The 17,227-nt window shown below is 47.5% G+C and overlaps 1 protein-coding gene across 4 annotated transcripts in view; it reads left to right on the top strand.

Moving 5' to 3' along the window:
- Positions 1-1,856: 1,856 nt before the first annotated feature.
- The window catches only part of AATF (apoptosis antagonizing transcription factor), a 46,538-nt gene continuing 31,167 nt past the window's right edge, over positions 1,857-17,227 (top strand). For all 4 annotated transcript variants that reach the window (XM_065646901.1, XM_065646900.1, XM_065646899.1 and 1 more), the window contains exons 1-4: positions 1,857-1,946; positions 4,690-4,878; positions 5,508-5,930; positions 6,572-6,709. In XM_065646901.1, coding sequence (XP_065502973.1) covers positions 1,862-1,946; positions 4,690-4,878; positions 5,508-5,930; positions 6,572-6,709 — 835 coding nt within the window. In that variant the 5' untranslated portion in view covers positions 1,857-1,861. The remainder of the gene's footprint in view (positions 1,947-4,689; positions 4,879-5,507; positions 5,931-6,571; positions 6,710-17,227) is intronic.

Raw genomic sequence — 17,227 nt, 5'->3', positions numbered from 1 at the left:
CTATAGGGAGAGTCGGAGGGTGTTTGAGAGGGGCTGAGATTTGGTTTTTTCCAGTCGTCCCCTCCCTGGGTGCCCCTCAGGGCTCCAAGCCCCCAGCCCAGGTTGGTGGGTCGCGGTGAGCGCCGCTGCTAATTAATGATATTCCTCTGCCCTCTGTAGGAGAACCGCACTGCCTGCACTGCACACGCTGCTGCCGCCCCGCACCTCCGCTCCTGATCACAAACCCCGGCTGGAGCAAATCTGAGAGCATTTCAAAACCGATGAGGAGCGGGGAAGAGTCTTGCGTTGACGAGAAGGGGATGGGCAAGCAGACGGACACCGTTCATCTCTGAGCGGGGGTCAAGTTCACAGCTCGCCGCTGGCGCCGTCACAGGCGAAACTGCAAGGCTGGCCGGGCAAAGCCCAAACCCGGAGCCCAGGCTGAGCCCAAACCCGGAGCCCAGGCCGAGCCCAAAACCGGAGCCCAGGCCGAGCCCAAACCCGGAGCCCAGGCCGAGCCCAAACCCGGAGCCCAGGCCGAGCCCAAACCCAGAGCCCAGGCCGAGCCCAAACCCGGAGCCCAGGCCGAGCCCAAACCCGGAGCCCAGGCCGAGCCCAAACCCAGAGCCCAGGCCGAGCCCAAACCCGGAGCCCAGGCCGAGCCCAAACCCGGAGCCCAGGCCGAGCCCAAACCCAGAGCCCAGGCCGAGCCCAAACCCGGAGCCCAGGCCGAGCCCAAACCCGGAGCCCAGGCCGAGCCCAAACCTGGAGCCCAGGCTGAGCCCAAACCCGGAGCCCAGGCTGAGCCCAAACCCGGAGCCCAAGCTGAGCCCCCGCAGCTGCTCCTTAGGGGTGTCTGGAGTCCAGACCGACGTCTGCGACTCAGGCTTGAGGTGCTGATTTGTGTCCCTTGTAACAAAACACGTGCCGACTGCTATTGCTGTTCCCCAGTTCCAGGTCTAACCTTGTGTTCTGGGGCCGCCTCACCCCCCGAGCAGCCAGGAGAAGCTGCCGAGCCCAAAAGAGCTGGTTCTCCTTAATGCAGGTCACTTCTGCATCGCTTTGCTGCTGCATCAAGGCCAGAGTTTGGCAAAAGCCCCTCAGGAGCCGTGGCGCTGGTACAGATTCGCGTAGGTTGGTACAACTCTGGTGTAGGGATCCATCTGGAGTAAATCTGGTGTAAGGATCCGTTTGTGCACAAGGACCGGGGTTAACCGAGGACCTGCCTTTCAGCTCCCATTGCTGTGACAGGGACCTCGGCTTCAACAGAGGCCACAAAATGTTTAATGTTTGGGAGGAGGAAAGAATTAATTCAGCTTGGCACGGCCAGTGGCGCTAAACAAAGGTGTGTCGTTGAGTTAAAGAAATAGCTGTAACATTTGGCGTTACAGAGCAGGACTTTTCTTTTATACCGATAGCTGTTACCCCAGTGGTGCTGAGCTTCGGAGCGCTGGGCGAACGCCCGCTCGCACATCCCCGACGTGCACAGTTATCATTCTTCCTCCCGTGAGGATGGCGGGACTGCCACATCCACCCTCCCCAGGCACGGCTGGGTGTATCTGGGGGGATATTTCCATTTATTGCAATTATTCCGGGCTGTGCACCCCACGCACCTCAGCCCAGACGAAGGGCAGACACTGGCGAAGCCCTGAGACCCGCCGGGCCGGCTCCTCCCGCCCTGCGGCGGCTGCTCTCCCCGCCTGCGCGCCCGGGAACCGGCACCGGGCCCCGCGGGACCCCGCGCTCCCAGCCGGCGGGCGGCAGGACCCTGCGAGAGCCGTCCCGTGCTGCCCCGGGCCGGGCCGCCGGCCACGCCCCCGCCCGCAGGCCCCGCCCCGTGGCCCCGCCCCTTCCTCTCTCCTTCCTTCCCTCCCGCGGCAAGATGGCGGCGTCCTTAGCGCGGCAGCTGGAGGAGCTGCTCAACCCGCGGCCCGGCCTGCGCGATCCCGAGGACGACGCGGAGGAAGGTGAGGGAGGCCGGGAGGAGGGTGTAACACCCGCGGCCGGCGGGGGCGGGCTGGGCCGGAGCGGGCGCCGCCGGACCGGCCGCACGTGGCGCCGCCGCGGGGGAGCTCGGCCCGGGCGCGGGGCCCCCTCAGCCTCGCTGGGCGCCTCGGTCTCCCCGAGCCGCGGGCGGAGGTTGGCCCGCCCCGCTGTGCCCCCGGGCGGCCCCGCTGCCAGCGGCGCTCGGCCTGGCGCCACCCGCCGCACCGCGCCCGGCGGGTCAGTGGCGAGACCGGGGTTCCCTCAGGCCCGGGGTCCCCTCAGGGACCAGAGTCCCCTCAGGGCCGGGGTTCCCTCAGGCCCGGGGTCCCCTCAGGGACCGGAGTCCCCTCAGGGCCGGGGTTCCCTCAGGGCCGGGGTTCCCTCAGGGCCGGGGTCACCTCAGGGACCAGAGTCCCCTCAGGGCCGGGGTTCCCTCAGGCCCGGGGTCCCCTCAGGGACCAGAGTCCCCTCAGGGCCGGGGTTCCCTCAGGGCCGGGGTTCCCTCAGGGACCGGAGTCCCCTCAGGGACCAGAGTTCCCTCAGGGCCGGGGTTCCCTCAGGGCCGGGGTTCCCTCAGGGCCGGGGTTCCCTCAGGGACCGGAGTCACCTCAGGGACCAGAGTCACCTCAGGGCCGGGGTTCCCTCAGGGCCGAGGCTGGAGTTCCGTCAGCGCCACGTTCCCCCAGGGCTGCCCAGGCCGGGCTGCCCCGCCGCAGGCCCCGCCACAGGCCAGGCTGTGCAGAGCCGGCTGGGAGCGGATCGGCTGGAAATCTCCAGGAAAAGGGGCATAAAAGCACAGTGTCGGGGCAGAGCTGCTTCCTCGACACTGGAGCGCAGCCCTTGCTGTTGCTGGTGACACCGGCTGGCACGTTGCACCGCACGGTGCACTCAGATCAGGCCACAGCGCACTGCACGTGTCTCTTTTGATGCTTGGCGGTGACCAGTATTCAACTTACCTTTTAAATCGAGCTCTTTTGCCTTAGTTGTGAATTTTGAGAAGTTTGTTCCTTTCCCCACGACATATAGGTGGCTGTGTCATCTTCTCAGTTTCCTTGAGTTCCTGCCATTGACTTAGCGTCTCCAGAGCAGTTTCCCTGCTGGCCAGCAGACCAGCCAAGCCATGGGCAGGACCCGTGTCTAGAGCACAACTGGCACAAGCTCCTGCATTCACCTCTCGAGAGAACGCGTTAACTCTCACGCGCTGACAGCGGTTGGCTCCAGTCGTGGTAAACGTGCCAGCTAGCATACACCAGTGTAGATAAGAGCAATAGTATCTTGTAAGCAACACCTTAGTGACCATTGGAGAAATTAATGTAGTCAGCAGAGGCATTTTCCCATGTTAGTAATCATGATTTAGTTTCAGACTTCATGCTTTAGTGATGCCAAGACGGAGGACGCCAGAAGATCCGTCGAGTGTCACAGGTCATTCTGCATCTGCCTCTCTTGCCCAGTTGTTCCTTGGGGCCAAGCGTCTCGCCATCCTCTTGTAGCTGGAGTGACTGTATTTAGACCAGATCTTGTTGCTTTGATTATGAGCAGGAGATTTTTTTTGCTTCCCCCTGCCTCAAGTAAACACTGTATGTGAGGCATTAACATTTCCAAACACACATTAAAAGAGCACTTTGCGATGTTCAGCCAGTTGGATCACTCAATTGGTTGAACAAAGCTAACCCTGTAATTTCGCATACAGGGTGTCTTGCTCATGAATGACAATAAGGAGGGAGAGGAGGGATGGTATGATGTGTTCTCTTTGCTGGACTGCTCTGTTCCTGTGTCCTGGAGGAGATCGGTATGAAAGAGGGTAATAACCACAGTTAAATTATTTTCTCTGTTTAGCCATTCTAAAATGTTTACATATTTATGTGGCTCATGCATATAGCAAGAGGCCAAAGTGCACCTGAATTGCATTTTTCCTTGTTTAATCTGTAAGTGTGAAGTGTGTGAAGGCGTTCAGCTTTACTGAGCCTTCCACCCAGAGGACATCACTGCTTACGAGACCCTTGCAAATCTGTGGGAGGGCTTGGATAGGCTTAGTTTGTCTAGCACTTTGTGCGGGTTCCCTAAAATAAAGAAGTGGCAGGGAAGAAAGTGTGAATGTAGGCAGTGTTCATTCAAAAAGAAAAAACAATTCAGCAGGATTTTTGGTGTGGGTTAATGAACATTCACGTGTGTATTGCAGGTGAGCCCTGTGGTACCAAACCTGCATATGGAGAAGTCCAGAGTACAGGCAGAGGGGTTGGAATTGGTCAGTCGGTGCAGGATCTCCCTTCCTTGTGCAGAGGTTAACCTGGCAGGGAAGAGAGCACATCTGGCCGCAGAGAAGTCATGGAACATTTTCTGAAAAATACCCTTGGCACTGTCTTATCTCTCCTGCTAGATCTTAAGCATTAGTTCACTCAGTAGTTTCTAGGCAGGACTGGTGCTGACCGACACAAAATCCAGCTTTTAGGCCTTTTCTCTGCCTTTGATTCCCCAGCAGCTTTTCCCCCTTTGCAGAAAATCGGTGTACTGCCTTTCCTCCACCAGGCAGGGAAGAGCCTTGCTCTCTCTCAAAGCCTGGAAGCCAGACTCTTGTGTGAGGCTGTGTTGCCATCCAGCTCACTTTTGCGGTATACTTTTATTTGTAGAGCATGAGGAATTTTCCATGGCTCCTTCCTGCATCTCACTCTTGTAGTCTGAAATTCAGTCCCGTTTAGAAATGCCGTCTCCCTTTTTTTCCCCCAGCTACAGTTGCTAAAGTGATTGACAAATTTGAGGATGAAACTGCAGATGACATTTTACCTGTTGGTAATATACGGAAAAAAGCTTCAGCCTCTCTCTTGGAAGCTGATAAAAGGTACAGTGGAAAAGCTACATCTCGCAAAGCCTTACAAGAAGAACTCTGGGGAGATGCTCTGTCTGAAGAGGGATCTGGTAAGAAATCTCTTTACTAGAGTGCTTGAAATTTGATGCTAGCATGTTAGCTGAGCTAGTGCCATCTGAACTTAGATGACAAACTTTAGGTCCCCGTTACAGGGCGATAAACAGGTACAGTTCAGTTGGACATCTTGAAGTGCCCTCCTGAAATCCAGGCCGTATTTTTTGGCCCGAGGGAAGGGGAAATCCCAAAGAGGAGGTCACTTGTACAGCTCGAGGAATGAGTACGACTAGGTGTAAGGTGAAGCTCAGTGCACTGACTGAACATTGTGTGGAGGAAAAGAAACAGCTCCCATTTTTAAGCCTGTATAACTCAGGGACCACAAGTATACACAGAATTTGTATATAGCAAATTCTGACCACTTTGATTGCTTATTATGTCATTGTTTCATGGGAAAGCTAAGCCATGGATCTCCTAATCATTGCTGCAGAAAATTGGAGCTGAGATCTTTTTGTGGATATGGCCTTGTGTTTCCGTTATTTAGCCAAAGCAGAGAGTAACATCATACACATATAAAATGGAGTTTGGAGCTGAAATAGACCAAACCTGTAGCTATTGATGATGCATACTGCAAAGTGGCATGTTTTGCTGATAGGTAAATAACATTTTCTCTTTTAATTATTAGCTGATGAAGCATTAGATGAATGGTACAGTGGCAGTGAAGATTCAGAAGAGAACGGCAGCTTAGGCAGTAAGACAAAGGAGAAGCCCAGCAGTGCTGGCAGTGACCAGGAGGATGACTTGGGAGATGATGAAGAGACAGATGTGTCTGTCAAGGTTAAGGCACCAAAGTTCAGTTTCCAGAATATCACAGACTTCGAGAAATTTGCAGAGGGGATGGATGATGCAGGAAGCAGTGAGGGGGAAGATGAGGATGAAGATGATGCCAGCATGGAAGAAGGAAGTCACGAGGAGGAATATGAGAGTGAAAACCACAACAATGTGAAGGAAACCAAAGACAGTGAAGATGATGGGGGAGTGATGACATTCTCAAAAGGACAAGAGTCTGAAGAAGTAGAAAAAGGCAAATCTGTGAAGAACCAGCTAGGTTTGTGCATTCTTGCTTTGTATTTTGCCAAGACTTTCGCCTCACTGACAGCTTAGAAACTGGCCACGTTAGGAACCACTTCAGCCTGTTAACATGCTGTTAGCATACTGCACGTGCATGCTATAGCAGCCCTGCCCATTTGCAAATGTTCTGCCAAGTCTGCTGTGCAAGCTGGCGTCACTGCTGGTACCAAATTCCGTGTTATGAAGTGTATTTATCTGCTGACTTAATTGAACCAGTACTGAATGTACTTGTAGTGTTAGAGGGGATGGGGACTATCTGCACTAGTAGTGCTGAGCAGTGATGCTGATAGCGCTTCTGTTTCTTTTCAAAATGTGATAATGAATGTAATTTCTTTCTGTCTGTCCTATTAAACTATCAACCTCCATTTGCAGAATGTCCTTTTCAACAGTACAGCAAAGGGATGGGGCTTTGTGGATCACAGAACTGCAGGCAGGATCATAGGGTGGGATGCTGCTTTGTCCAGAGACACCTTGTCGTACCAATTTTGTGCTGGGTCAGTGAATACAGAGATTTGCCCTAACCACAAGTAATATAGCCCAAAGCAGAGGGCCTGTGCTGTTAAATCAACAGTGCTCTGGCTTGCTGAATAATTGTTTTCTTTTCTCTTTGTTATGAAGCACTGTGGGATCTGCTATTGGAAGGGAGGATCAAGATGCAGAAGGCGCTCCTAACAGCCAACCGGCTTCCGCAGCCAGATACTTACCCGCTCTTCAGAAAGGAAGGTGGACAAGAATTTGACAATGCTGTCGAGAACTGTAAGAATTCTTTAATCTTTCTACTTTGGGTAGACGCTGCTGTAGCCAATATGTTTTGCCTGTTTTGGGAAGCATTAATGGGAAAGTGATGGCTTTGAGTTGGACGTGTCTGTAGTATTAGCTGTTGGCTTGTATGCCTTATTCATTAGGTACCACACTAAGAGAAACAAAACAGAAAGTGTTTCTTGTCACTTAGGCAGTGCTGGTAAGCCTCAGCTTGGGCCCTGCTATTATTTCTAGTTCTATGGGGATTCCTCGTCAAATTTAGGTTTCATGCTGGATCTTAGAAATAATTGTTTTGGTTATTGCTGTTTGGTGCAGGGTTGGGCTGCTTCTTCGTCCACAGACACCTTGTGGTACTGATTTTCTGCTGGGTCAGTGACTGCAAAGATTTGTCCTAACCAGGCTATCCCAGGTCGTCTTAAAAGTAGATTAGGAACTTTCACCGTCATCAAACCTGACCTTGAATCTTGCCTCTTCACCAAGTTTTGACTGTTACCTTGTGGCTTATAGCTGATGTGAACGCGGTAGTTAATCAGCTTAGGGAGAGTTACAGTAGGTGAGGTACTTTATATTTTTTAAGTTAGCTCTGCTGCTTTAAATGAAGTGATTAGGAAAAAAGGCGAACTCCCAACAATAGTAAGCTGACCTTTCAGTGAAATGCATGTTATTAATATATTTAATGAGATGCATTACAAACTGCACCAAGCACTGTGTTTCATTACAGGTCTAAAATGCAATATCATTAAAGACCTTTAACAGAAACAGTGGTTGACATTTTGATATTTCCCATAAGCGAAATACATCCAGGAACGTGGAGTATAATACTGTACACAGTACAGCAGGGAGGTTAATCTTTCAGTTGTCCAGAACGGTAAAGGAAAATCCACTGTTAATAACGGCTCAGTGATTCCCTCCCTGCCCTCTTCTCGTAATCTGGGCAGGAAAGTTGCAGTAGTACACTCTGATGTTCCTGATAGCCTGGGTTTACGTTCTGTATTTCATCTGTAAGGACAACAAGAAAATATAGGTGGAGTGACCTGGGCAACCGACTGACAGAAGTAATGAATTTAGGAACATTCTGGTACTACTACACTTGTTCAGTGTTTTCCTGTGTACTCTAAGGGACCCAATTTACATTCCTTTCTTAACTTCTATTTTTTAAAAGTTGTAATTGTGCAGTAAAGTAGGTTACAATACAAATAATTTTTAATGAGCTGCAGTATTGTCCAATGCAGCTATCTTTCACTGCCTTGCAAAGATGCTCTTTCCAGAAGTTGCAAAGTGCCAAGTGTGAAATAAGGAGTAACTTTATGCGTGAAGATCTAATGAAAGACTAGTGATGTGGTTGGTGTTATGTGGCAAAGACCCATTTCTCTCTCACTTTGCTGTGTTGGGCCCTGCGAGAGGGATTCACGTCTAATCAGCAGCTGGAGCTTTACCCCGGGGTAGTCTGAGCTTGTTACATCTTCTGTCACGGAGCTTCTGCCTGGATGACAGGGCTGTGACCTCCAGTTCAGGTGAAACTAAGTCCTTTCTGAAAATATATATCATAATATATTTAAAGTTCTTTCATGAATTGGTGCACCTTGACTTAGGAGGAGGAAAAAAATCTCACTATAAATCAGCTTCCAATAAAAGTCTTATTTTTTAGCTGATCAAGTGGTTTAATGGCTTCTATAAGAAGAAACTTTTTTACTGAATGTGATGTAGTGGGCTGGGTAAACATTTGTGGACTCCTGAGTTCTCATCCCACTTGTGTTACCAGCTTATGGGTAGGATCCTGTCCCCCACACAGGAAAAAGCAGAAGAATTGTGCATGAGAAAGTTTAAGACTGAGTTGAAGACAGGACTTCGTAAATACTGAGAGTTGAGGTGGTTCCATTGTATGTAATCTGCTTCAATCTTGGATGGGATTTGGGATAATCATGTCATCATCACTGTGCTGGACTGGATGATACTCCTAGGGAGGCCTCAGCACTTCCTTCCAAATTCAAAAAATACATTTGGCATGCTTTCATCACCTTCATTGAATAGGAGGAAATAGTTTGGTGTTCAAGAGTATATCCCAAGTCTTTCCATTACTCAGGAAATTTCTGCTCTGTGCTCGCAAGAAGGATGATTTTTTTTTTTTTTTAAATGGAAAACAGTCCTTTCTATATTTGCCTCTTTGGCGTCTCCCACTTGTGACCACTCTGCGTGCAGCCAGTGGTGGTAGGGAAATTCCTGAAGGGTTTGAGTACAATTGTGTTAAAGAATAGGCAGCAATGTTCTGTACTTAAAGCCAATTCTGAGCAAAAACGGTAAGGTCGTGCTTGTTTTCCAGATTTTGAGATTCGAGGTTACAAAACTTCAAATGTTTAATTTATTATTTTTGTAATCTTCTCTGAAATATTTGTTTTTTTAATGGTGCAACGTGTCTTGGACAGTCTTGGATTCCTGAGATCTCAGGTTCTGGTGGATGATTTACTGCAAAATTGCTTATAAATTGAAGTAGAAAATGTTTTGCAGACCTGGCAGCTTTCAGGCTTCACACCCATTTGTCACCCAGCATTTCCCTTTGTGTATAGAACAAGAATTAATTAGGCTGCACTGCAGGAAAAGTTTATGGCCATAATTTATATAGGATGAATTTCTGTTTAAAGAGACAGCATTGCTTTGTTTGCACCATCTTACCTTTTCTTTCTTTTTTCTTTTTTTTTTTTAATCTTTAATTGTATTGCAGACCTTTTTCTGTCACTCTTTTTACATACAAATTGGAGACCCAACTGTGGTCGTGGAGCTCATGTTTATTCCTGTTTTGTATCCATGGAGAAAGTCTGGGTGGTTTTGGAGGCTGCACACGTGAACTCCACAGCCTGTGTTGCCGACGTGCGGTCGCCTGGAGTGGTCTGGTTTTTCAAGATACATTTGTATTCTCTTGCCCCATATCTTCCAGTCTAGTCCAGGGCTTGAGATGTTGCCTCTGTTTGGGGTCTTGCACGTTCAATTAATGTTTTTCATAATCAATGCAAGTCAGAATTTGCAATCTGCTCCTGATTTGCACATTAAAGAGACCCATTAATTAAAAATTCCAATCCCTGGCATGTTCCCGCAGGATCCTTGCATTATTTACATAGAAAAAGAGCGCAAGGTGCAAGTTTCTGTGCTGTGTCTCTGCACAGATTGCATGCCTGCCATTCATTTTTCTATGTATGTTTTCAAAGGGGAGGAAGGTTAGAAGTGGATCTCATGAAAATGTCATGAAAAATTACCTCAAGGGCAAGACAGAGCCAAAGAAGAGGTGGAAGCAACATCAGTGAAGCCGCGTCCGGTGTCAGGAATTAAATAGTTCCTAGGTTTGGGGCTTGTTATGTTAAATCTTGATTCAGTGACCAAAAAAATACAGCTAATTGGGGGACAGAGTGGCAACAAGAGCTTTAAGAAACTATATCACTCAGTTAACAGAAGCTGTCGTATGTGCCCTGGGTAGCTGGGCTTCCTGGTACGGTCATGTAGCTCTGTCCTCGCTATTTTAATTACTTTCTCTTCACAATTTTTGTTAAAAATACTAAGCTGAGAATGTTTCGGTGACTGGTAGTTAGACAGCAATACTTTATGCTTCACAAAAAGAGCTTTTAGCTTTTAAATAGTGTAATCTGTTATTTTCAGCTTTTAGTTGAGGAGATGAGAAATTAAAAACAGAGAAATGCAGGTGAGGCTCTTGCAGAAGGCAGGATGCTGATGGAAATTGCAAGACTTAAAACAGATGAGTAGTTGTATATGTTTTCATATATATCTATGTTTTCATATATATCTGATTTCACTTCCCAAGAGTTGTATTACACATTGGTGAGTTACTCCTGTAAGGTGTTGTATGTCTCAGGTGCAGCTAGCCAACAGCTGCTATTTAATTATGTTTTATTGAAAAGCAGAGCTAAAAGGAACTCTTACAAAACTTCACAGACTTGCCTGGGACTGCATAAAGCCGGGTATGTGGTGCTGCCTGGGAAATGAAGGAGATATTGACTCCTTGCTCCTAAAAAGTCCAATCCAAATACTTAGACTGGCTCAGAAATGTCTGTTTCTGGGGTGGAAATGGGTGTATTTGTAGTGGGTGTGCTGGTGAGGGGCTGGACCTTTATAATAATTGCCTGAGCTGGGCTCTTGGTGCACCAGGTTGCTTTGCTGCTCCCCATGACAGATATTTGTGGCTTGTGACTGAACAGCACATTTGTGGACAAGAGCTCCTCAGGATGTGATTAAGAACCCCACTTACATTCCTTGCCAGCAGGAGACCTCCAAAGATGCCATGTGTTTTCTGCTTTTACGTTCTTGCATGTTAAATGTTTCTGTATGAATGCTTCACACTGAATATCTATTTTCTTCTGGGTTGGTTCTGTAAGATTTTGCTGAAAAGAGACTCAAGACAGAGGGAAAGGTACTATTTAGTATCTGTTCAGTTGCATGTTCTCAGTGTCTTTTTAATAGAGGATTTTTGCTGGGTTCTGTTTCTCTGATTCCTGATCTTTAAAAAATTACTGACATTCTATACACCATGCAGGTAAGTCATGTGGAAGAAGCTGATTAAGCATTGGCTAACTTTGAATAAGATCGGGCTGCTTTAGATACCAGGGAGCCTGTTCTGCTTCCAGCGAGGGAGGACGTGTCAGTTCAGGTTGTGCTCGGTGTGATGGGCTCTACCTCGCTCCTCGCCTGCACCTGCTTGTTGTTTTACACATCTGGTTAGAGAAAAGCTGTCAGATAAAATGTGCCTTATTGACGCAGGCTCGGGGTTTTTCAGAGAAGCCTGCAAGAATCGACTGCCAATAATTCACTTGTAATTTTGTTGTGATTTTCTTATAATCTCTATTCGTGGATCACTTCTAAAACGCAAATGTGTCCGTCTGTACATCTGGGGATGCTAATGCGTTAATGCAGAGCGGGGGAGGAACCGGGGCACAGGCAGATTACACTGTTTCCAGAGGCATAGAGCAGTTACAGGATTAATTGGTGCTAGGCAAGATCATGCACTTAAATATATCCTTGCTTTGAAGATTTTACTGGGAGCCTGCACAAATGTGTGGCAGCAGAACTGGGTTTCAAGCCTGAGTGTAAATTACTGTGATCAGATCTAGCCCGCTTAAAACTGGTAGTTCATTTTAATTGAATTGTATTAGCCTAGACACTTTATGGATACAAAAAACATCGTGATTGTCAATTCATGCAGGGTTGAATTTGATATAAGTGGATGTGGATGCAGGTGTCCCCAAATTTCACCTTTCCTCTCTGATCTAATGAAGAATCTATTCAACTCTTTGGGACTGAGCCAGAGCCTGTTGACATTAATGAAGGCTTTTCTCTCGACTAGAATAAATGAATGAATCAGACCCTTTTTTGTCAATGTCGTTGTAATGATCTGATGCTGTGGAGAGCTGTAGGTAAGAACTGGGCTCGGTGAGGGTGATGAGCTCCCGGCTCACGTGTGGCCGTTCTGCACCTGTGTCGGTGAGTGAGAGGGAAGAGAGATGAAGTGAGAAGGTTTCGCCAAAGGCTCAGGTCTGGGTTCTGGGTCTGTGGTTGGTTGGCACACGTTTGGTTGGGTAATGGGGGCTGTGACGTTTTGTGCACGTGCAGAACTTGGACTGTGCGAGGCACCAGGAAAGTATTTTGTGGCTTGTTAATGTCTGTGAATTGTTCAGAAATTCTGTGTGGGAGGTAGTGGAGAAGTGCAGGATATTTATTTGACATGCAGTTTTGGGCTCTACTAAGATAAAAACCTCTTGCCCTTCCCCACTGAGTGCCAAGGCTTTTAGCTTGTGGTATTTAGTCCTTTCGAGCAGAATTTTTGTCTGCTTCTCTTGTACAGATGTGGGAAAATTGAAGTGCTCCCATTGTATAGGTGATCTCCATAGCCATATGTGTTGGACACTGTTGGTGTGTGAGGTTTATTTTAAAACTGTCTTAAATTCTAGTGCAAGAAATGGTAGAAAAGTCTGTCGTTGACCTGATAGACCCGAATTCTGAACTGTAGGATTACACCACACTTTAAACACATCACATAGGTTTGCCTACGCTTAAGTTTCCCGAAATAATTAATAGCTAATTAAATTGAGTTTAGCTAAATACTTGTGCATGTTAGCATGTATACTCTACAAACAAGATGCAGGGAAACAAAGGCTTGTGAAGCACCCAGACAAGCATGTGCAAATGTCAGCTAACTTGGATTAATTGGCAATTGGTTACCTGGAGATGGAAACTCAGTGCTTGTCATGATAAATGTAATTAATGGCCTGGTATTATATGGGGAGGTCAGTCTAGATGGGCTAATGTTCCCTTCTGGCCTTAATATCTAGGTAACTATGAAATTTCACATTTCTTCTTCCTTTGTCATTCTTGCACATGTACTTGGGGATTCCTGCCTGGCAGAGATGGGAATGCATGCTGGCAGCTACTTTACATTTACAGTAATGTAAAACATCAGTTTTTATAAATCTCATTTTAAAGAGCCCCGTCCCCTCCCTGGTTTGGGCTGATATCAAAAGATGATGGTTGAGGCAAATCAGCAGAGCATGAACTTCATGGAAGTGTTTCTTTCTCTCCCTTCTCAGCTTTCCCCCTCCCCCAGTCCCCACTAATAAAATCCTTCAATACCAAGCCTTTTATTCTGTTGTTCCATCTAGTTATTTTCTTTACTTTTAGCAAACTCATCTGTGTCTGATCCTGTTGTCCTTACTGTCAAATGCAGTAATATTAGAGTGAAAGGGCTAAATTGAGTCCGTTCTATGACTCTGGGAGTCAGCTGAACTGCCTGTGTGAAAGGGTTTGCAGCATTGGCTCCTTTGTGCTGCAGGAATACAATTTTCCCCTCTGCAAAGGCTTTCGCATCATTTGCATTCCAATGGAACCAGCAAATTGGGCCTTCGCTATGGAGCAAACCCTTTCATTGCAATCAGCAGAAAAGTCGGCCTGTTTCCTGCTATCACTTGATAAAATCCCACAAACTCAGTGTTTCGGGAAGCTTGAAGGGAATGTTACACCCGCAATTTCCTAAAATAACCTGGACAGGTTTACAAGTGCTTTGTGCTAAGATTCAGCTGAAGGCCGTGAGAATCGTATCCATAACTACACCACTTCTCAAAACAATCAGATCACTCTCTGCTGCCAGGGGGCTCGCAGCCAGCCTATAATTTAGTCTAGACTGGCTCTTGTAGCTTCTGTTTTACACTTACAGTAGCCTTTTATTTCTGTACTGTCTTGGGTTTGGGGCACCAGGACGTACAGGGGTGCAAATCTGCGGACAGCGACAGTCCTGCCTGCACCGTATTGTTCCTCCTGCAGTCAGTTATGCCGCAGGAATTACAGACGAGGTGTTGGCCAAAGCCCCATGTTTAAGATGCGATACCTGGAGGAATTCCCTCCGCCTTTCCCTGGCTGGTAACGTTCTCTGCTGTTGGGAATATAGAGCAAGCTCCAAAAGTAATACTGACAGACTTCAGAATTATGATACACTGGAGCTCTGGCGTAATTCTTTGTTGAAGAAGTTAGAGGCCTAAAATGTTAAGGCTTATTGTTATTCTGAGTTGATAATCTCTGCCTTGCTTTAATAATTTTTCCTCATGCCTGGATAGCCTGCGAGTTGCACAATAATCACTCACACAGCTTTGTAATCAATGCCCAAAGTAATAGGATTCCGCTGGCCAACGGCAATTAATAAATTTGTGTCTTTTTTAAAACACTAGCAAGTCGGGCCTGAAATACGACTGACTGGCTTTCCTCATTTGCATATTTATTGCAGTGGAAAAATTCTTGCCGAATGATTGATGTTGAGCCTGCCTCTTGAATTCCAAACAGCACATTATTATGAAATGAAAAATGCCGGCCATACAGTTGATTAAAGTTGAAGACAGTGGAATCGGTGTTTTTTAAGATTGTGGGAGAATTAAAGGCATATTTTAATAGATGTTGACAAGAAGTGAACTAACAAAAGCAAAGCAAAGGATTTGCTTGAAAAGATTTAATCAAACGTGTTTCTTGGGGGATTAATTGCTGGGGATGACTAGTGCAAGTGGCTGGCTTGTGGATTTGAATGAGAAGTATTGTTCTCAGGCCAGCGTATTTAGTGCCATTTTGACCTGTAGCTTAACTCCTGTCCCACAGTCGTTTGAAAGGAGTGAAAATTTCCCCTCTTCATGCGAATGTCGGGATAAAAGCGTGTACCTGATAAAGATACTTTTCATTATGTACAGCTATTAAAATAAAAGAGGTTTGATTCCTCTCCGTTGTATTTGCATAATGCGTCCAGTGCGCTGGGCGCCGGGCCCGTTGTGTGCGGTGGTGACACACATGGTGACTCTCCGGTGACAGGGGAACTGTCCTAATATTTGACAGCTTTGCATTTGCTCTGCTCCCCGTGGTTCAACCACCAGCGTTGTTTCAGCTTTTCTGTGTGAGCATTTCATACAGCCTGTGGAGACACATGGAAAATTAAAAGCTCGCATACTGACGATATTCCTATCATGCCAGACCCTCAGATTTAATTGAGGGGAAAAAGTAGTTAATTTCCAGCTTTGGAATGGACTCTGAATTTCAGCCGTGTCCTGTGCATGCGGTGCATGTCTCGTGCTGGTACATCCCGACAACGATGCTCTGTGGTTGCATACGGTGTGTACACAGCATTGCCACGGCAGTGCCCCATCGAGCCCTGCAAGGTGCCGTGAACATACTGCGATGGAGTGAAAATCCTGGGAGATTCGCCCCAATTTTTGAGGTTCCCATCCCTGACCATCGTACTCAATGTACTTGCTGTAGATATGCTGAAGTGACCGCGACGGGCGAGCACAGAAGCCACGGTGTCCCCGCGTGGCACCCCGCACCCCGGGGGTCCCAGCAGCACGGCCCCTTCCTCCGTAACCACGGGCATTGACAAAATTGATTTTTGTGGCTGGAGAGCAGTAGGACAGATTTCATCTCTGGTGGGTCTCCTGACACTTTGATACATGGCAGTGCTATCCCTGAATGGAGCTAAATACTCCAGGGCTACTTTCTGACTGGGTGAAGGGATGTATAAAATGAGAACGTATGAGAGAGTATTAACAGAAAGGCACACTTTGATTTACTGGTACTGGCTCCCAGCTTTCTTGGTGGATTGATATGCTGTCTGCTGGATCTGGAACAACTTTTTCACTCCCGTACACAAAACGAAGGGGCTCCCGTGGACTCTTAAAGTGACTCTTACAAGTTAGCATCTCGCCACAGACGCTCTGAGTCCCATTTAAGCTGGAAGTTATATTCAAACCACGTTTGTTGTGTTCTTGGAGCAGCTGCAGATAGATCCCACTCAACATCTTTTTTTCTTCCCCAAAGGGCAGCTTTGGAAAGGGTTTGATGGAAGGAGGGGTTGACTGTTGTCATGGGGTTAGTTGGACTCCCCTTCACACAGAGTATGGGTTGTTTTAGGGATTTTCATTGCTCGTACTGAAATGCTGTAAAGGGATCCAGCTTCTTTTGCTTTAAGGCACTACTGAGCCACCTTTCCTCAAAAAACACAGGCTGGACGTGCAGAAGTAACTCCTGGGGAAGGAGATAGTTTTGAGATTTTCCTCACTAATGTTAAAGGTGTCAGTTGTGACACTGATGTCGATAGAAGGTAGAATGGTTACTCCAGCGCATCGCAGTGCAGATTGTAAGAGAGATGCCGCAAAGCTGCCAGAGAAGATGAAGAGAGAGAAGACTGGGAAGAAAACAATCCCTTCAGGAATTAAACATGAAATGGATAGGGCAGGGCTGGGTGGGAAGAGGGCAGGGAGGGCGACGCTTGGCTTCTGAGGTTGAGTTTACAGCACACTTAAGCACCTGACAGTAACGATGAGAATGCCATCCAATAATGCTATTAAATACACAAGAACCGAAAGCACGGAAATTACCCAGCTGTAAGAGGCTCATGATGAAGCCACTGTCTGGAATAATTAGCCCTCCTACCTGGTTAGACGCACGGTCATTGTCTTCCCTGCCCTCTCCATCCCCTTCACTCCAAATGAAATTGCTCCCCATCCCCACTTCTGCTGGGGTCCGTATCTCGTAGCCTGGGGAGCCGGAGCCTGTCTCTGTTCTTGCCTGCTTGCCGTGGCCCTGATAGACCCCAGAAGAGCTGGAGAGCTACTCCAGTTATAATTGACAGGATCAAAGCCGCCTGGGGTGCATTAGCACTGCTGCTGGAGGATCGGCAGCGGGGAGAAAATAAACAGTTTCGGGAGCTCTGGGGACATTTGGCTGTGTTGCAGGCAGTGGGAAGGATTTTGTTGTTGTAAGCTGTGCACTCAGGCTGGGGTGGGGGCATTTTCCTCTTGCAAGTGATGGTTTAGCTGCAGACACAAACAACAAATGCCTTTTTAAGGGCTTTTGTCTGTTTGTCTCTTGGAATTGTTTTGATGCTAACACATGACTGTTTTACAAGTACGGCAAACCTAATCCGTTAATAGGTTTATATAGAAGAGTTGTCAGAATGTATCTAGAATGAACCGTGGGCCGGGAGAGGAT

Source organism: Caloenas nicobarica, chromosome 17 (assembly GCF_036013445.1).
Source record: "Caloenas nicobarica isolate bCalNic1 chromosome 17, bCalNic1.hap1, whole genome shotgun sequence".
NCBI lineage: Eukaryota > Metazoa > Chordata > Aves > Columbiformes > Columbidae > Caloenas > Caloenas nicobarica.
Note: the sequence above shows the minus strand (reverse complement) of the source record. Positions and strands in the feature narration are given on the sequence as shown.